The sequence below is a fragment of the Berghia stephanieae genome, chromosome 3 (genome assembly GCF_034508935.2).
Source record: "Berghia stephanieae isolate SIO BIC M18660-M18661 chromosome 3, UCSD_Bste_1.3, whole genome shotgun sequence".
Taxonomy (NCBI): Eukaryota; Metazoa; Mollusca; class Gastropoda; order Nudibranchia; family Aeolidiidae; genus Berghia; species Berghia stephanieae.
Window position 1 is genome coordinate 96,587,733 of NC_088362.1, and position 14,925 is coordinate 96,602,657.

A 14,925-nucleotide genomic window follows, 5' to 3' on the forward strand; every position below is an offset into this window, starting at 1 on the left:
TGTTTATATTGATAAAAACCTAAACCAAACAAAATCAGTCTTTTGTTTTTTAGTATCTCCAGCTATGAAGTTCTTTTTACTTCATACAATGTAACACATGCTCCAAAGAAAAGTATTTCATAATCCAGAAAATAATTGTGACTCTTCAAATTTCTGCAGAATGGTTCTTTACATAAGTGGTTGAAAATGGAAAAAATAATCAAGAGTATGATAAAAAATATTGTTTTAAATTATCTTTTTTTTTTTTTTTTGGTTATAAACTGCATTGGGTTGAGAGTTATTTCCACATGATTTCAATAAATACACTGTCACGATAACATGATATTTGTACAAAGAAAGGCAAGCGATACATACACAGCTTGAGATGGTGCAGGGAGATGCTGTCACAAGACTGTCAGTCTCAAATATCAGCTGTATGTTGTCATTGAGGAACAGTTTGTCACCGTTCTTTAAATGCAAAACCTGTAAGAAGACAAAAATAAGAAAAAAAAGAGGAATTTACTAAGGGAATTGGTTATAAGCATAACATTAGAATTAAGTTTTTTGATAAACGGAAATGATGCAGCCATCTCATGGCCGACTCTCGTCCGTCCAGAGGAATCAAACAACACATTATATAAAATCATTTCATTGTATAACTCTACCAAACTGCATCAAAAAGTATCGGTTATAAAATTTAGTTTACCTTGTCCCCGGCCAAAATGCTGTTGAAATTGTCAGCCCAGCTCTGATTAAGTTGTCCATCAAAACACATCCATGTTGTGCTAATGTTCTGAAATAACCAAAAGTTGGGATTTTTGTGTTGGCATGTTGGCTAATTACTGACATGAAAGTGCACCAAACATGTAAACTAATTGTTGATTTTAAAATAACGATCATCATCTTTGGCTCATATTTACTGCCCTTATTCATTTTCTGGGGTATAAAGATGAAAATTAAATTTCCTAAAGAACCAAATAACAAAATGCTCTCTCTCTCTCTCTCTCTCTCTCTCTCTCTCTCTCTCTCTCTCTCTCTCTCTCTCTCTCTCTCTCTCTCTCTCTGTCCTCAAACACATAAAATAATAATATATATAACCCAGAATCACTCCTACCCCCCCCCCCCCCAAGCAGAAATACATGAGCACCCCATACACATAAAAAATTATAACCACATTTACATATACAAACACAAACACCAACACGCAATCCTCAATGAAAAACGTACTCTGTTGGCCTTCCTGATGGCATGAGTGACGATTCCATCCACCCACTCATTATTGTGACCCAAATGACCAAACATCAGGGATGTGTGATCGACCACCAGAGGGTTAATACGTAACAGTTTGTGCATAGACTCGGTAGTGGCAGAGGCTTTGCTGCTGTGTGACTGTCGGGATATGGCCCTGGTATGGACACAGAGAGCATCAACCATGGTCTGGATACAGGTGGATTTGCCACTACCAGGTGGACCAGCTACAATGATACCTGTTTGTAAGCGGGGAAGGATTTGAAGATCGTTGAATACTTTTTGTTGGCAATATGTGACCAATGGTGTCCAACTCGTACTATTTCAATCACATGTCTAAACGTAAATTCAAATTTAAAATGATCAGAAATAGGAACTTTTTAGGCTTTCGCACTTTAAGAAACTAATAAAACATATAAACTGAACCCAGGTTTTACATTATGACCATGAGTTCAAATTTTAGCATTGAAGTACCCCTAGATCAGAGATAAAACTCGTCTTGATTTTGGTAAAACAACGAAAGTCATCAGACTATATATGGTAGCAAGGATTATGAGCTAACTCATGGATAACAATAATCTAGACATTTCAAGTTTATTGATTTTAACACAAATTAGAGCCCAGTTTAGATCCTTGGTTCTGTGATGAGCAATTTTCATAAACTCTGTCAATACGTATCGGTGAAAATAATTATTAAATAAGAACAACCTGAGCATACAGTAGTTTCATGTAAAAATACAATAATAATACTAATAATAATAATACTCATAATAATAATACTAATAATAATAATAATAATAATAATAATAATAATGATAATAATAATAATAATAATAACAATAATGATAATAATAATAATAATAATAATAATAATAATAATAATATAATAATAATAATAATAATAATAATAATAATAATAATAATAATAATAATAATAATAATAATAGATGCTTCATATCATTAAACCACTTTAATTCTCTTAGAAAACCACATACCGTTGTACACCTGAGATAGTGTGTACAGTTGTGTACACTTTGTGATCCATGGTTTATGAGCAACAAGTCCAGCTTCTGTTGCCTTGGTTTCCAATGCTGGTTCAATATCAATGGCATTGCGTGCTGCTTTAGCGGAAATGACGCTGCGGTTCTTGGCAGATGCATTGCGACCTCTGGCAGACGACTTGCCTCCCTGGCCATCTGGATTGGGTAAGTTGCTGAAACAATCCTTGAGAATGTTCTTGAATAGCAAGTGATTCTGTTATAATGGGAAAAGAAAAATCAGCATGTTATATAAAGAATAAAGAATTTCAACATTCCTGTTTTAAGCTCGAATGAATAATAAATTTATTTCCCTTTTTTATACACAGGAAAATTAAAAATTATAAAATAAAAATAATAATGACAGGACATCAGTAAGAATGAAGCAATTAAAAAAAGATTTCTTTAAGCATTACTCCAGCTTGTGTTTTAAAATGTAAAATGCATAAAAATATCAACAAGGACATTCATGGTGAAATATTGAAAATAAAGTAAAGTGAAATGAATGTGTTTAGGAAAAGTTCCATATTCATGCCATGCTGAAACAAAACATTAAAAATGAAAAGAAAATCATGTGACCATATGCATCATGGAAATAAAAATCAACTGTCCAGTAATCAAATAATGAAACAAACGACCCGATTGGCTTGTGAAGTGTCTCAAGAATAGAAAGATTGCGGTAAAAACATGAACTTTAAAATTCAACATAACGAAAAAAGTCATGAGAAATCTCACCTCCATAGTTGGTCTGAAATAAATAAAGCTTGTACCATAATATATAAATTATTTAGCATGTTAGTGTTTATATCGAATCATTAATATCATATGGATACAAAAACAAAGGCTATCATTTTAAATATCTTTTCACCCGCTGTATATTACATATAATCTATAATATTATAATAAAATATGATTTCACTCACACACAAAAATGAGTAAGTACTATAAGCTTTATTGTTGAAGGCTTCAGCACTAATAAAATTTCAACTTTTTTCAATTATTGATTAATCCGTATCAAGGCAGCCATGAATTAAGGTCTGATCTTATCAAATATATGTCAAAAGAGCTGAACTATAACAAAGAATCCTATTGGCGATTACAGCTGTTACGACTGAGACAGACTATACAATGAGCCAGTCCTATACATCGACAGTAATGCTTCGTATTGACTGATGGTAATGATGATGATGATGAAGAAGAAGAAGAAGAAGAAGAAGAAAAAGAAGAAGAAGAAGAAGAAGAAGAAGAAGAAGAAGAAGAAGAAGAAGAAGAAGAAGAAGAAGAAGAAGAAGAAGAAGAAGAAGAAGAAGAAGAAGAAGAAGCTACAAAGGAATGGTGACACAAAACTTGATGTAAAATTATTAGAAATAAATTCCAATTCTCACCTCGACTGTCAATCTGGGACTAATAATCTCGTCAATAGTCTCACACACCATGGCGTGTTCCTGTTTACCCTGTGTAGTCAAGGGATTTGGAGTGCCTGGCTTTTTGATGCCACCGATTTGGCCAGGCTTGTTAGTAATTACTGTTGACGACATGAGAAAAAGAATAAACATGTTAGATTTCAATTTTAAAACATTTTTAAAGAAAAGCGTTACCATAAATAAAAGTAATCCCCCCCCCCAAAAAAAAAGACCCAATTAAAAACAAAAAGAACAACAACAAAAAAAAATCTCAAAGACGTATGAAATTTTTAAAAAGGCCCTTAAAAACATAGACAGCACCAATTAAAAAAATATAGATAGCCTTTCTATTGAGCACATGGCAAATTACTCGGGTATATTGAAACATGTTGATATCATAAAATCAAGAAAAAAGAACTCACACAAAAGAGCACATCACACACACAACAATTACATGTACAACGCACCATTCATAGCAGCTTGAGCAGTTCGAGTTGTTGGTGCCTCAGAGCTTTGACTTTCAGATCTGGAGGTTTCATCCTTGATGTCCTTTCTGTCAACCATTCTGTCATCCCTGTCCTTGCGCCTTTTCTGAGAAGCTCTTTTCAACACTCCAATGAGAGCTTGGGTGGTAAAGTGGTGATGCAATTTGGGTGGCCTTGGTAATGGAGAAAATTTCAAAATCTATGAAACGGCAACCCGAACACCTAAAATCTCCCAGCACAATAAACTTGCAATACATTTTTTCATTCAAAATGTATATAAAATACAAGAACATAAGACAAAAGTTATAACAATATTAAAAGAAAAACATAAAGACAATAAATTAAACCCAAAATAAATTAAACGAGTGCAAAAATATATCTTATATTTTGACCACAAAATTAAAAAAAATTGTATTTGATATTTTGGAATTATATTGTCTTTCCTTCTTTTCACTGCCTCGTTATTGCCAGGGCGTTGAAAAAGATGTAGCTATGTCAATAACTTAAAAGGAATTTTCCAAGAGCTTTGGCATTATAAGAAAAAATTATTCCATCTTAGGTTTGAAAGGAATCGTTGATATTTGTGACTTACAACTCTAAATGGTATCATGCTGGGGTGGTTTAATCAATTAATATTTAAAGTATAAAACGTGAATTAATTTTATACGACTTATTGAGTAACAAAAATTAAAATTTCACATTTCTGGTTGTTTCTACTTTCAAAATTACATTTTAGCATCAGGTCAACTCAAAAAAATATCACTTCGAGTCGGTGAGTCGCATATAAAAAGAATATGTCTGTCATCAAAATAAACAAATATGATCTGTAAATGTCTCTAAATATAAAAATTTTACTGTGTTCGAACCAAATATAAATAATCTTTAAAGCAAAATATTATACAACTAAAGTGGAATGAGTTGAAGTTGCATGCTTTTTGGTTTAAATATTGTTAAGCTTGTGTTCAAATCCTATGTCATTTCTATAGATAAGAGACAGAAATAAAACTTTTTCAAAAATTGATTACATTTTGTTTAACCATGCTAACTTCCACTCAATCCTTTCCCACTCCTCAAACTTACAGTTGGTCCTTGACAAGCTCGGTTAAAAGCTTGAGTCGATTAGCCAAGACAGCGGGAGCTCTGAATCCCATGGATGAACACTTGGCCTTCAGGATCATTCCAATGTCGGGCTTGACCAGGGAGATGGTTCGGAATGACTCGATGATATCACTGGATAGCAGTGACTTGGGCAAGTTAGAGGTGTCCATTGACATGAATAGACCAACGGTGCGGCGAAGGGGAATCTAAAGTATTAAGAAATAGAAGGAGTTATAAATAGATATGACGCTATATTGTGCTATCTGAGTTTTAGAAGACATAAATTAAAAGGGTAAAAAAAGAAGAATATCTTTTAAAAATCTAGAAAATTTGCTCACCTGCTCAATTTGAATTAAAATGGTAAAAAAAAAAAAAATCACCCCCCCCCCCTCCCCCGGCCCGGACAGAAAATAAGAAAACCAACAAAAAATGAATGAAGGAAAACTTTACCTCAGTGCCATCCACCAAATACATGTAAGACTGTCGTGCTCTCAGGGCCTGGAAGATACTTTGTACGTGGTCCATTAGAACTGACAAAGTGTGCTGACTAAGGCTTTGAGTTTCATCGAAACATCCCCAACAACCATCCTTTGTTCAGGTAAAAAAAAGGAGGAAAAACTCAAGTATATATTCAAGTATATAGGAGTAAGTAAGTAAAGAGTATTCAATAATTTGGTAAGGTGAGCTATTTTGTCAGTGAATTTAATTGCACATTGAAGAACTCATTCATAATTTTCCTTTCCATTTTCCAAATTAAAAATGCTATCATGACTCACCATGGCCATTCCTTGAGCAATCTTTCCAATGCAGTGAGCGTCGTGCTCAGCAGATACTTGAAACATTCCAAGATAATTGCCTAGGATATTAGAAAGACCCTGAAACAAACAAAATAGATAAATTAATCTACTAATTCTCAAAAATAATTTAGGAAGTATGTTCCGGTGAAGTTTAGAAACAAAATCAGCAACATCGGTTGACCATTCATTATTATTATCATCAACATCAGCAGATGATCATCATCATCATCATCATCATCATCATCATCATCATCATCATCATCATCATCGTCGTCGTCGTCGTCATCATCGTCACCATGATCATCATCATCATCTTCATCTTAATAATAATAATAATAATAATAATAATAATAATAATAATAATAATAATAATAATATTATATATACACATACATATATATATATATATATATATATATATATATATATATATATATACATATATATATATATATATATATATATATATATACATATAATATATATATATATATATATATATATATATATATATATATATATAGCGCCTAAGCATCCACTTAAAAGTGCTCTGCAACGCTTTACAATGAACTCAAATGCACCCCCCCCCCCCCCCCCCCGACACACACATACACACAGGCCCACACATTTGTATATAATAAAAAATAAAGAAATAAAAACAAACAAATAAAAACATCATCATCATCATCATCATCATAATCATCATCATCATCATTAATCAAATGAATTACCTTGACAGTTTCAGTCTTCCCAACACCTGCAGGTCCTACTAGCAGCGATCCCATCATCTGTCTGAGCGCCAGAGACATGGCCAGGAAACATTTCTCTGTGACAGGGGTCGGGCACACCCCGGTATCCGTACCGTAAAATTCTTTGCCATACTCATAATGGCTGTCTAAAATCCAGATCCTTGGCAACGGTTTTTCTTCTGGGGCTAAATCAATATACAGGAAATGATAAAGATAATCTATAGATTAGGGAGCAATATCCTTTAATGGTAATAAATAACATACTCACATGTTCAGCCCCCCCCCCCCCCCATGCAATTCTTTGTTGGTTTTTTTTATGTGTTTTGTTGGGGACTTTTGTTTTCGTTTTCTTTTTCTTTTTCCTTTCCTTTTTGTAAAGAGTCACTGAGCATTGTAAATATAAATTGCTCCATAACATTATATCACATTACGTAATGTTACATTATATTACATTACATTACATTGCACAACATTACTGTTACTAGTCTCTTGGTAAAGACGGCTAGGGTTATAGTTATAGTTATAGCCACATAAACAATTGGATGAGTAGACAAGCTTTATCTAACTTTCAACTCAAATTATTTTCTAAGTAGAGAATATTAAAATCAACAACATCAATTTTTTAAACATGAAGATATGTTTGATTGTTCCTTGTCTACGAGATGGGAATGTAATTTAATAAAATAAAAATAAATAAAATTCCTTTTATTCATCCCATAGGGGAAATTTGTCCTTAGGGTCTATTCCAAGGGAAGACTGGAATAACCCAGGCATCAGCCACAGTTCAGCGCCGCAAATTGAGCAAGGGTAAGGTGACTTGCTCAAGGCCACACAGCGCAGTGGTGGGTGATCGAACTCGGTACTTTTCGGGTACGAAGTAAAGACCGTACCGCTGAGCCAAGCTGCCCCCAATATATTAGAATATTAGAATCTTCCTGCCAAACACCAAAAAGTATCGTGGTCATTTTATGGCAAACTTGATAAAGAATAACTAAATAAAGAATAACTGACAACGTTGATACCTCTTTTTGTTAAAAAATTTTGCTTCACATTGTCACTAAAAGAAGCTTAGAAAAAAATGGCCTGTAATGATTTGAAAAATAAAATAAATTTAGCCGTTGAAGATTTAAATGAAAGAGCATCACCAGTACCATAACTAATGGTGAAGGAAAGAGGGGGATTTTTAAAAGAACATAAAAAAATATAAATGACCTTAATAAAAATGGATACTTTTAAAGTCATTCTTTTAAAAAGTTAAATAACACGACGATCCATCACACCAATTAAAACGTATATATTACCATTTGTTTAATTTCAAAATAATAATAATAATAATAATAGAGAATCAATTCGATGTTTTAAAATAATTGACTTCATCAGTAAAAGCAGTGAGAGTAAATAGCATGAGGATATGATATTCTAAACAAATTAACTTGCAAATGCCTGAGAATATCAAGAAAAAAATTATAATTGAGAAAATACATATGCTTCCAACTGTATGAACATCAAAAGAAAATGTATACAAAAGCTGAATATAATCAAAGCTGTTTGTTGTATGTAGACAAGCCAGATATAAAATGATTATGGTTTGTAATTGGGTATGAGAAGGTTAAATCACGGAGGGAATTTTGAGCAGGTTAAATCACGGATGGTATTTTGAGCAGGTTAAATCACGGAGGGAATTTTGAGCAGGTTAAATCACGGAGGGTATTTTGAGCAGGTTAAATCACGGAGGGTATTTTGAGCAGGTTAAATCACGGAGGGCATTTTGAGCAGGTTAAATCACGGAGGGAATTTTGAGCAGGTTAAATCACGGAGGGTATTTTGAGCAGGTTAAATCACGGAGGGAATTTTGAGCAGGTTAAATCACGGAGGGTATTTTGAGCAGGTTAAATCACGGAGGGTATTTTGAGCAGGTTAAATCACGGAGGGTATTTTCAGCAGGTTAAATCAGGGAGGGAATTTTATACAATTCCTTCATTTCTTTGTATTTATTATACGAGTTATTTTTATCATGCCCATTTACACTACGAGCTTGCGGGTATGTGTTTTGCACGATAAAAATATAGCAAGTTAAATAAATACAAAGAAATGAAAGAAAACGCTTCTTCCACCCCTCCATGTAAGATTATAAACTGTGCAAAAATATTTTGCAATCGTTGAATAAACTTTTTATTTAATGCATTCAAAGTATTAGTCAACGATTACATATTTACTGAGAAAAGATATGGTTTTCCAATGGGAGAGGTGGAATAATAATTTTTTTACACCATTAAAATAGGGATAAAAATGTGTTAGAAAAATATGTGAATGCTTAGAAAGACTAAAATAATTTAAAACAAGGTGTAAAACCAATGGATGGGAAATGAATGGACCTTTTTTGTTGTTGAAATTTTGTTAATTTCCAAATACAAGATAAATCACCCAATACATTTTGGATTTCATAACAATTTGAAAATCGCTCCTTTCAATTTAAATTGTAAAAAGCATTATACAAAACAAAATAATTTCAGAGAATGGTAGATGCTTTGCAGAGACAAATTTTTAAAAATGCTAAAAAGAGTTACAAAGCGAAGGTAACGACAAAGAAAGTAGAATTGTGATGACATATGATATCATATTTCGAATGTGAATAATAAATAGACTTTGTAGAAGAGGAATCTATATTAATAGGGAACAGTGTTAAGTCAATGATTTTGCTCAATAAAATGAATAATCAAGGTATATTGAAGAATAAAACTTCACATTTATAATATAATGTGTTTACAAGTTAGTGGTGATAATAGAAGTTAGTTTTAAGATGATATAATGTGATATACATAGGTACATTTATACAAGGGCATGGGATTGGTAAATAGGAAATAAATAAAGAGTTACATACACCAGATGTAAATAGCATATTTTATTAACATAAAAATTACCCTCTGATTCTTCTCCATCACAAGAGGAAGCTATTGAAAGGATAAAAGTTTGAATATAACAACACTGATTCGACTTCCTAATTTGTCCATATTTTCATATTTAATGTCAGTTACTCCAGCTTGTAAGTAAAACCAGCGTGAAAATTGGTTTAGAGGAAACTAAATTGGTCTTGGAAGAACGATGGCTTTGACAATAAGAAGTATTGAAGGTGAGCTTATTTTTCTTCTTAAAAGACGAGTTTAAAAAATAGACAGCTTTTTTCTCCTAATTTCGAATTCTAATATTATGTGAATATCATTGTTATTTTTATTACAAAATTTTCATGAAAGAAATTAAAACAATGCCAAATTATATCCTATTTGTTGAAAAAAATAAATATGGTCAAATGTTCCTTGGAAAGGTTCTAAATATTAACAAAATAAGTAACATCTGATCAGTTTTAATTAATAAACCTATTATGAACTCCATTTCAAATTCGCCAGTAGGGATTCTAAGAGTAAGATATTTGCTATATACTCTTTGTCATAAAAGTTTTAGTGATTGAATAAAGCTTTGGAGTTTATAGATAGTTCGAAGATGACATCACTCAGGTCTTTGTTATTGTTTTTTGCCATCTGCGTTTATGAGTAATGCTCACTGAACAGTATTAACCTGACTATAAACGTTCATGGATACACACAGTTTTGTGTGTTGGTCCGTTATACTTCCGGATGGCAATGTTATGAGCTTCTTAGCCAAGCGCATAATATCTATAGATTTGTTAATACATATCAAATTTCAAAGTTAAAGAGGCATTTAATTGACGCTTCGACTCAGAGTGTGAAATGAGTATGTAAAATGTTAAAACTAAAACAAAGAAAATTCTGAAAAGATCATAACTGATGACAATTATGGAACGCTAAGCAAATCTAATTTGAGAGTTTTGAATTTCAATGGGTTTTTGACAATTCTGATCTGATTAATTTTACAAGATCTTATGATTAAGACTATCTATTCAGGTTTAATTTCGCATGAAATGAGAAAATGATAAATTGAGAAAGATAAATATATTTCTAAAACAATATTCATACCTAAATGTTTTACATGACTTCCATTATGGTTCTACTTTCTACTTTTTACTATAGATTTTATAAATCTGCTTACCAGTCTGAGCTCTTTCTTGATTAGCTGAAGTGGGTGCATGTTGTGCTGAAAGGTTAAATATATATATCTATTTGAAGTACGTATATTATGGAATTTTTTAAAATGATCATTTACATGAGACAAAAAACTGAAATGCCTACTATGAAAATTATCATGAAAGTATAAATCTATTAAATTAAGAAATTAAGGAGCAAACACCGGTGCAAGATAAAGATAGGTCGACTGATTTTTTGGGATGGTTTCTTTCTTGCTTTGTCTGGCACCTTTCATACACACTTGTTCAGATCTGTATAAATCTATTCATTGATAAAACAGGAAAAGGTTATTTGCCTATTTATACATCTATTTGCCCACCAATGATCGCGGGGTTTTTTCACATGGACTAAGCGGCATAAATCTTTATCAATGGAAGACAATAACATTGTGGAGAATACCACACTCCTGCAATTCATCACGTGATGCCATAACCTAATTAGCTTGTTACAACATCCCATAAAAATCCCCATTGAAAGAGTTTTCTGTCAGTTGTAAAAGTCACACCATAATAACATTGAGTATATAATATTATTAAACAACTATAAATACCTAATGCAGGATCAGGCTGTAAATAGCATCTAACACTTCTCCTCCACTCAAAGTCTGTGGTTTCCTTCAGTTTCCTGCTACACATGTTGTCAAGGATGTCTTTCAGATAGGTTGATTGCTATGTGTAATGAAGAAAAATTAAACAAAAACAATTTGAATAACATAGAAATATACTCCATCAAAATCCGATGGTATATATAGAGTCATCACTGTACTGGTGAAAAAAAAAATTAAAATCAAAATATCAAAGGCATAAAAAAAAATGTGTCTTGTCAGATCTGGAAAAGTGCGAAGGCAGCACGCAATCAATAATAATGAGAAATAAAAGGAATTGGCAGATGAAAACAGTGGCTCAGAGTTAGTGCAATCTCTCGTTAACCTCTTTCTCTCAACCAGGTGGTCGATGTCGTACCATTTGGGTCCCTAGTATGGATCCAAGACATCTATTTTCATCTGGCACTTCTGCATTATTTATTCTTTGTCAAATTTTTTCCATTGGAATTAATATTATGATAATGACATCTGCGAGGACTCAGTTCGCCCTAATGACTGGGTATAATAATTGAGGACATTGATCAAACTCTAAAGACAGACTAATTCTGATTTATGTAAATATTATGGAAACTGTAATATAAGGCAAGGCTATCATTATGAATACATTTTGACTAATGAATTTAGGTAAGCAAGTTTCAGTATGTTCTGTCAGGATCTTTATCATTTAAATTTATGGCCAATCGTCCACAAATGGAATTATGTCGAATGAACATGATGCTCAAAATTAACTTAACTTATAAAATTTTAGTTAAAATAAATGCTTGTATTAAAGAAAGTGATTTTTGATAATTAAACTTCAAAATCTTAAAATTCTATGTTTTTAATCATTTGATTTCAAACTTATTTTTCAAAATCAAGTTCATTCTGACATAATAACAGATTGCTCACATTCGATACTTACAGTGATCATTGCTTCTAGTCTGATTCTATGGACAGGAAGCATAGGTTCATCCGTGGTTCTCCAACACCCACGAAGCAGCACGGTGACCAGTTTACCAGTCGCCATGTTGTATTTACGCAATCCTCCATGCAGAGCTTTTCTATCATATTTGATGTCCGAAATTGCTGTTTCACATTCTGCTGTCCAGTGGTATAACATGCCCATTCGACACACTTGGGATGGGTACTGTTCGTGTGTTTGTGTGTGTGTGTGTGTGTGTGTGTGTGTGTGTGAGAGAGGAAATAGATAATGAAGGAAATGCTGATGTAATTCTAGGAAATTTAATAAATCATAGAAGTCGAAGAACAACAAAGCATTTAAAAACATACAAGATCAACCTTGATTCGGGTCATTGCCATTTTGACAAGTAGTACAAGCAAATTTCTTGATTGAATCGTTCCTCCTCCTCCCTCTACTTCTTCTCCTCCTCCTTCTCCTTATTCGCCTCTTCGTTCATCTCCTCCCTACGTCTTCCTACTTTCAAATCTAAAGAAGAAAATACTATCATTTTTTTAAAAATCGCTTTTGTGTATGAACACCATCCACCAAATTAGATTGGGTAATAAAAATCCACTATCATCTTAATGATCACCTTCAATAGTAAACCCAACTACAAGAGAAGAAGAGAATTAAATAAAGAGGGAGAGAGAGAGAGAGAGAGAGAGAGAGAGAGAGAGAGAGAGAGAGAGAGAGAGAGAGAGAGAGAGAGAGAGAGAGAGAGAGAGAGAGAGAGAGAGAGAGAGGGATGAATATCTGCACATAAATCTAATACACATTTCTGACCTTGAGTGCCCACTCCTCTATCCCAATGCCGTTGTTACACTCAGTGATGATGGCCTTATTCAGGTGATGGAGTGTCTCGCCTACAGAATCTCTCAATTTGCCAAGCCATACTTCGACTCCGTCAGTTAGGGTCACCTATATCAATAAATAACATTGTATATATTCAATAGGACATTAAGTAAGAAAAAATAAAATGAAGAAAAATATTTGTATAAAAAAGGCACCGAGTTCAATTCTCGTTTACTTTGTATGGCTTTGAGTAAGCCCACCTTGACTAGCTTTCTTTGTGGAGCTGCACTGTGGCTGACTCTTTGGTTATTGCAAGACCCTAAATAAAATTTACCTCTTGGGAATGAGCAATGGGAATTCTATTTTATCTTCAATTATTTATTACTCATAATATTATGTAAGATAATATTATATCATGTTGTAATTTTCTTGGATCTATTACAGAATACATCATGGTTTCACTGGTAGAGATATAATAATGAAATAGATTATTTTGGTTTACCTTATCCGTCAAAGGTAAGATCTCCCCATCAGCACTATGTACAGCTGTGGCATCCATCATGATGACGTCATCAACCAGCCCTTCTGACGGAAGCATACTGGGAGCGTGTTGCAACACACTTGGGTTGATATTCTGTCAAGAAGTAAACAATGAAATAGATGAATAAACCAAAAACGTTACGTAGTCAAAGTACATTTCTGTTACCAACTTGAGATATTATGAAGATCGGATACCGGAGTCAAATTGGCCTCAAATGAAAAACCTTTCTAGCATAATATTTTAAATTGTGATAATACTATTATCAGTATTACTTTATTGCAACACCAACCACAAAATATCCTGATGAGTTAAGATAGTTATCATTCTATGGAGGGTCAAAGGTCTCACAGCAGTCTTATGTCCAGTGACCCTAATGATAAAAATTTGATTTTAAAATTAACTTATAAAATTTGATCTAAAATAAAAACTTTCTTTGAGGATAATGAATTTTGTTTCTTCGACTTCAAAGAATTTAAAATTTCCAAATCTGATTATTTTGAAAGAAATTCATCAAATATGAACGTCTTTAAAATGAACTTGAAGACTTGCTAATTTAAATCTGCTTTGGATTTGGTTAAATTCCTTTCGAGTTGTGAATTTATGTATTTCTGTTTATTTAACAACGTTTTTGTAAAAGCACCCAGCAGAGCTCCTCCTTTAGGGGATAAGCTGCGCATCATAAATGTACATTTTATTATTATCATTATTACTTTCGCTTCATTTAATTTTTTCTAATTTTTTGTTGTTGCTTTTTATCATTTTCCTTTTTTTCCTTCCTTCATCTTTCTCTTTTTTTTCTTAACTTTTCAACTCCCCGGCTTTAACTGCCTTTGTGTAACATGGAAACAAAAATAACAGAAATGATTCTTTAAACTCGACTCACGTAATGCTGATGCAATCTCTTGTCGATCTTTGGAGGGGTGGAGCTGCGTGTAAGGGCTGATAGGGCACTGGATGTCCTTGCCCTGTCATGTGGTGAGCTGGACGTGCCCGGTGACCTTCCCATACCCCTGCTATAGGGAACACCTCTATTGTCACTCTCGTGGTCATCGTCATACATCTCTAATTCCCTGGCTTTTTCCAATTTCACATCGGCTATTGCACTGAAAATTGATCTATAAAACAAATATAAAAACAATAGTAATTTTACGG

At 33.0% G+C, this 14,925-nt stretch overlaps 1 protein-coding gene across 1 annotated transcript in view; it reads right to left on the reverse strand.

The window, feature by feature from the left end:
• Nucleotides 1-14,925, reverse strand: part of LOC144969399 (dynein axonemal heavy chain 5-like) — an 85,840-nt gene that overhangs the window by 31,245 nt on the left and 39,670 nt on the right. Inside the window, exons 38-54 of the mRNA XM_078908508.1 lie at nt 14,657-14,888; nt 13,735-13,866; nt 13,224-13,358; nt 12,402-12,626; nt 11,447-11,564; nt 10,862-10,906; nt 9,718-9,747; nt 6,779-6,981; nt 6,027-6,125; nt 5,701-5,838; nt 5,233-5,456; nt 4,135-4,325; nt 3,650-3,789; nt 2,223-2,481; nt 1,207-1,466; nt 686-772; nt 355-462 (exon numbers count right to left, since the gene is read on the reverse strand). Of these exons, the coding sequence (XP_078764634.1) occupies nt 355-462; nt 686-772; nt 1,207-1,466; nt 2,223-2,481; nt 3,650-3,789; nt 4,135-4,325; nt 5,233-5,456; nt 5,701-5,838; nt 6,027-6,125; nt 6,779-6,981; nt 9,718-9,747; nt 10,862-10,906; nt 11,447-11,564; nt 12,402-12,626; nt 13,224-13,358; nt 13,735-13,866; nt 14,657-14,888 (2,626 nt within the window). The remainder of the gene's footprint in view (nt 1-354; nt 463-685; nt 773-1,206; nt 1,467-2,222; nt 2,482-3,649; nt 3,790-4,134; nt 4,326-5,232; nt 5,457-5,700; nt 5,839-6,026; nt 6,126-6,778; nt 6,982-9,717; nt 9,748-10,861; nt 10,907-11,446; nt 11,565-12,401; nt 12,627-13,223; nt 13,359-13,734; nt 13,867-14,656; nt 14,889-14,925) is intronic.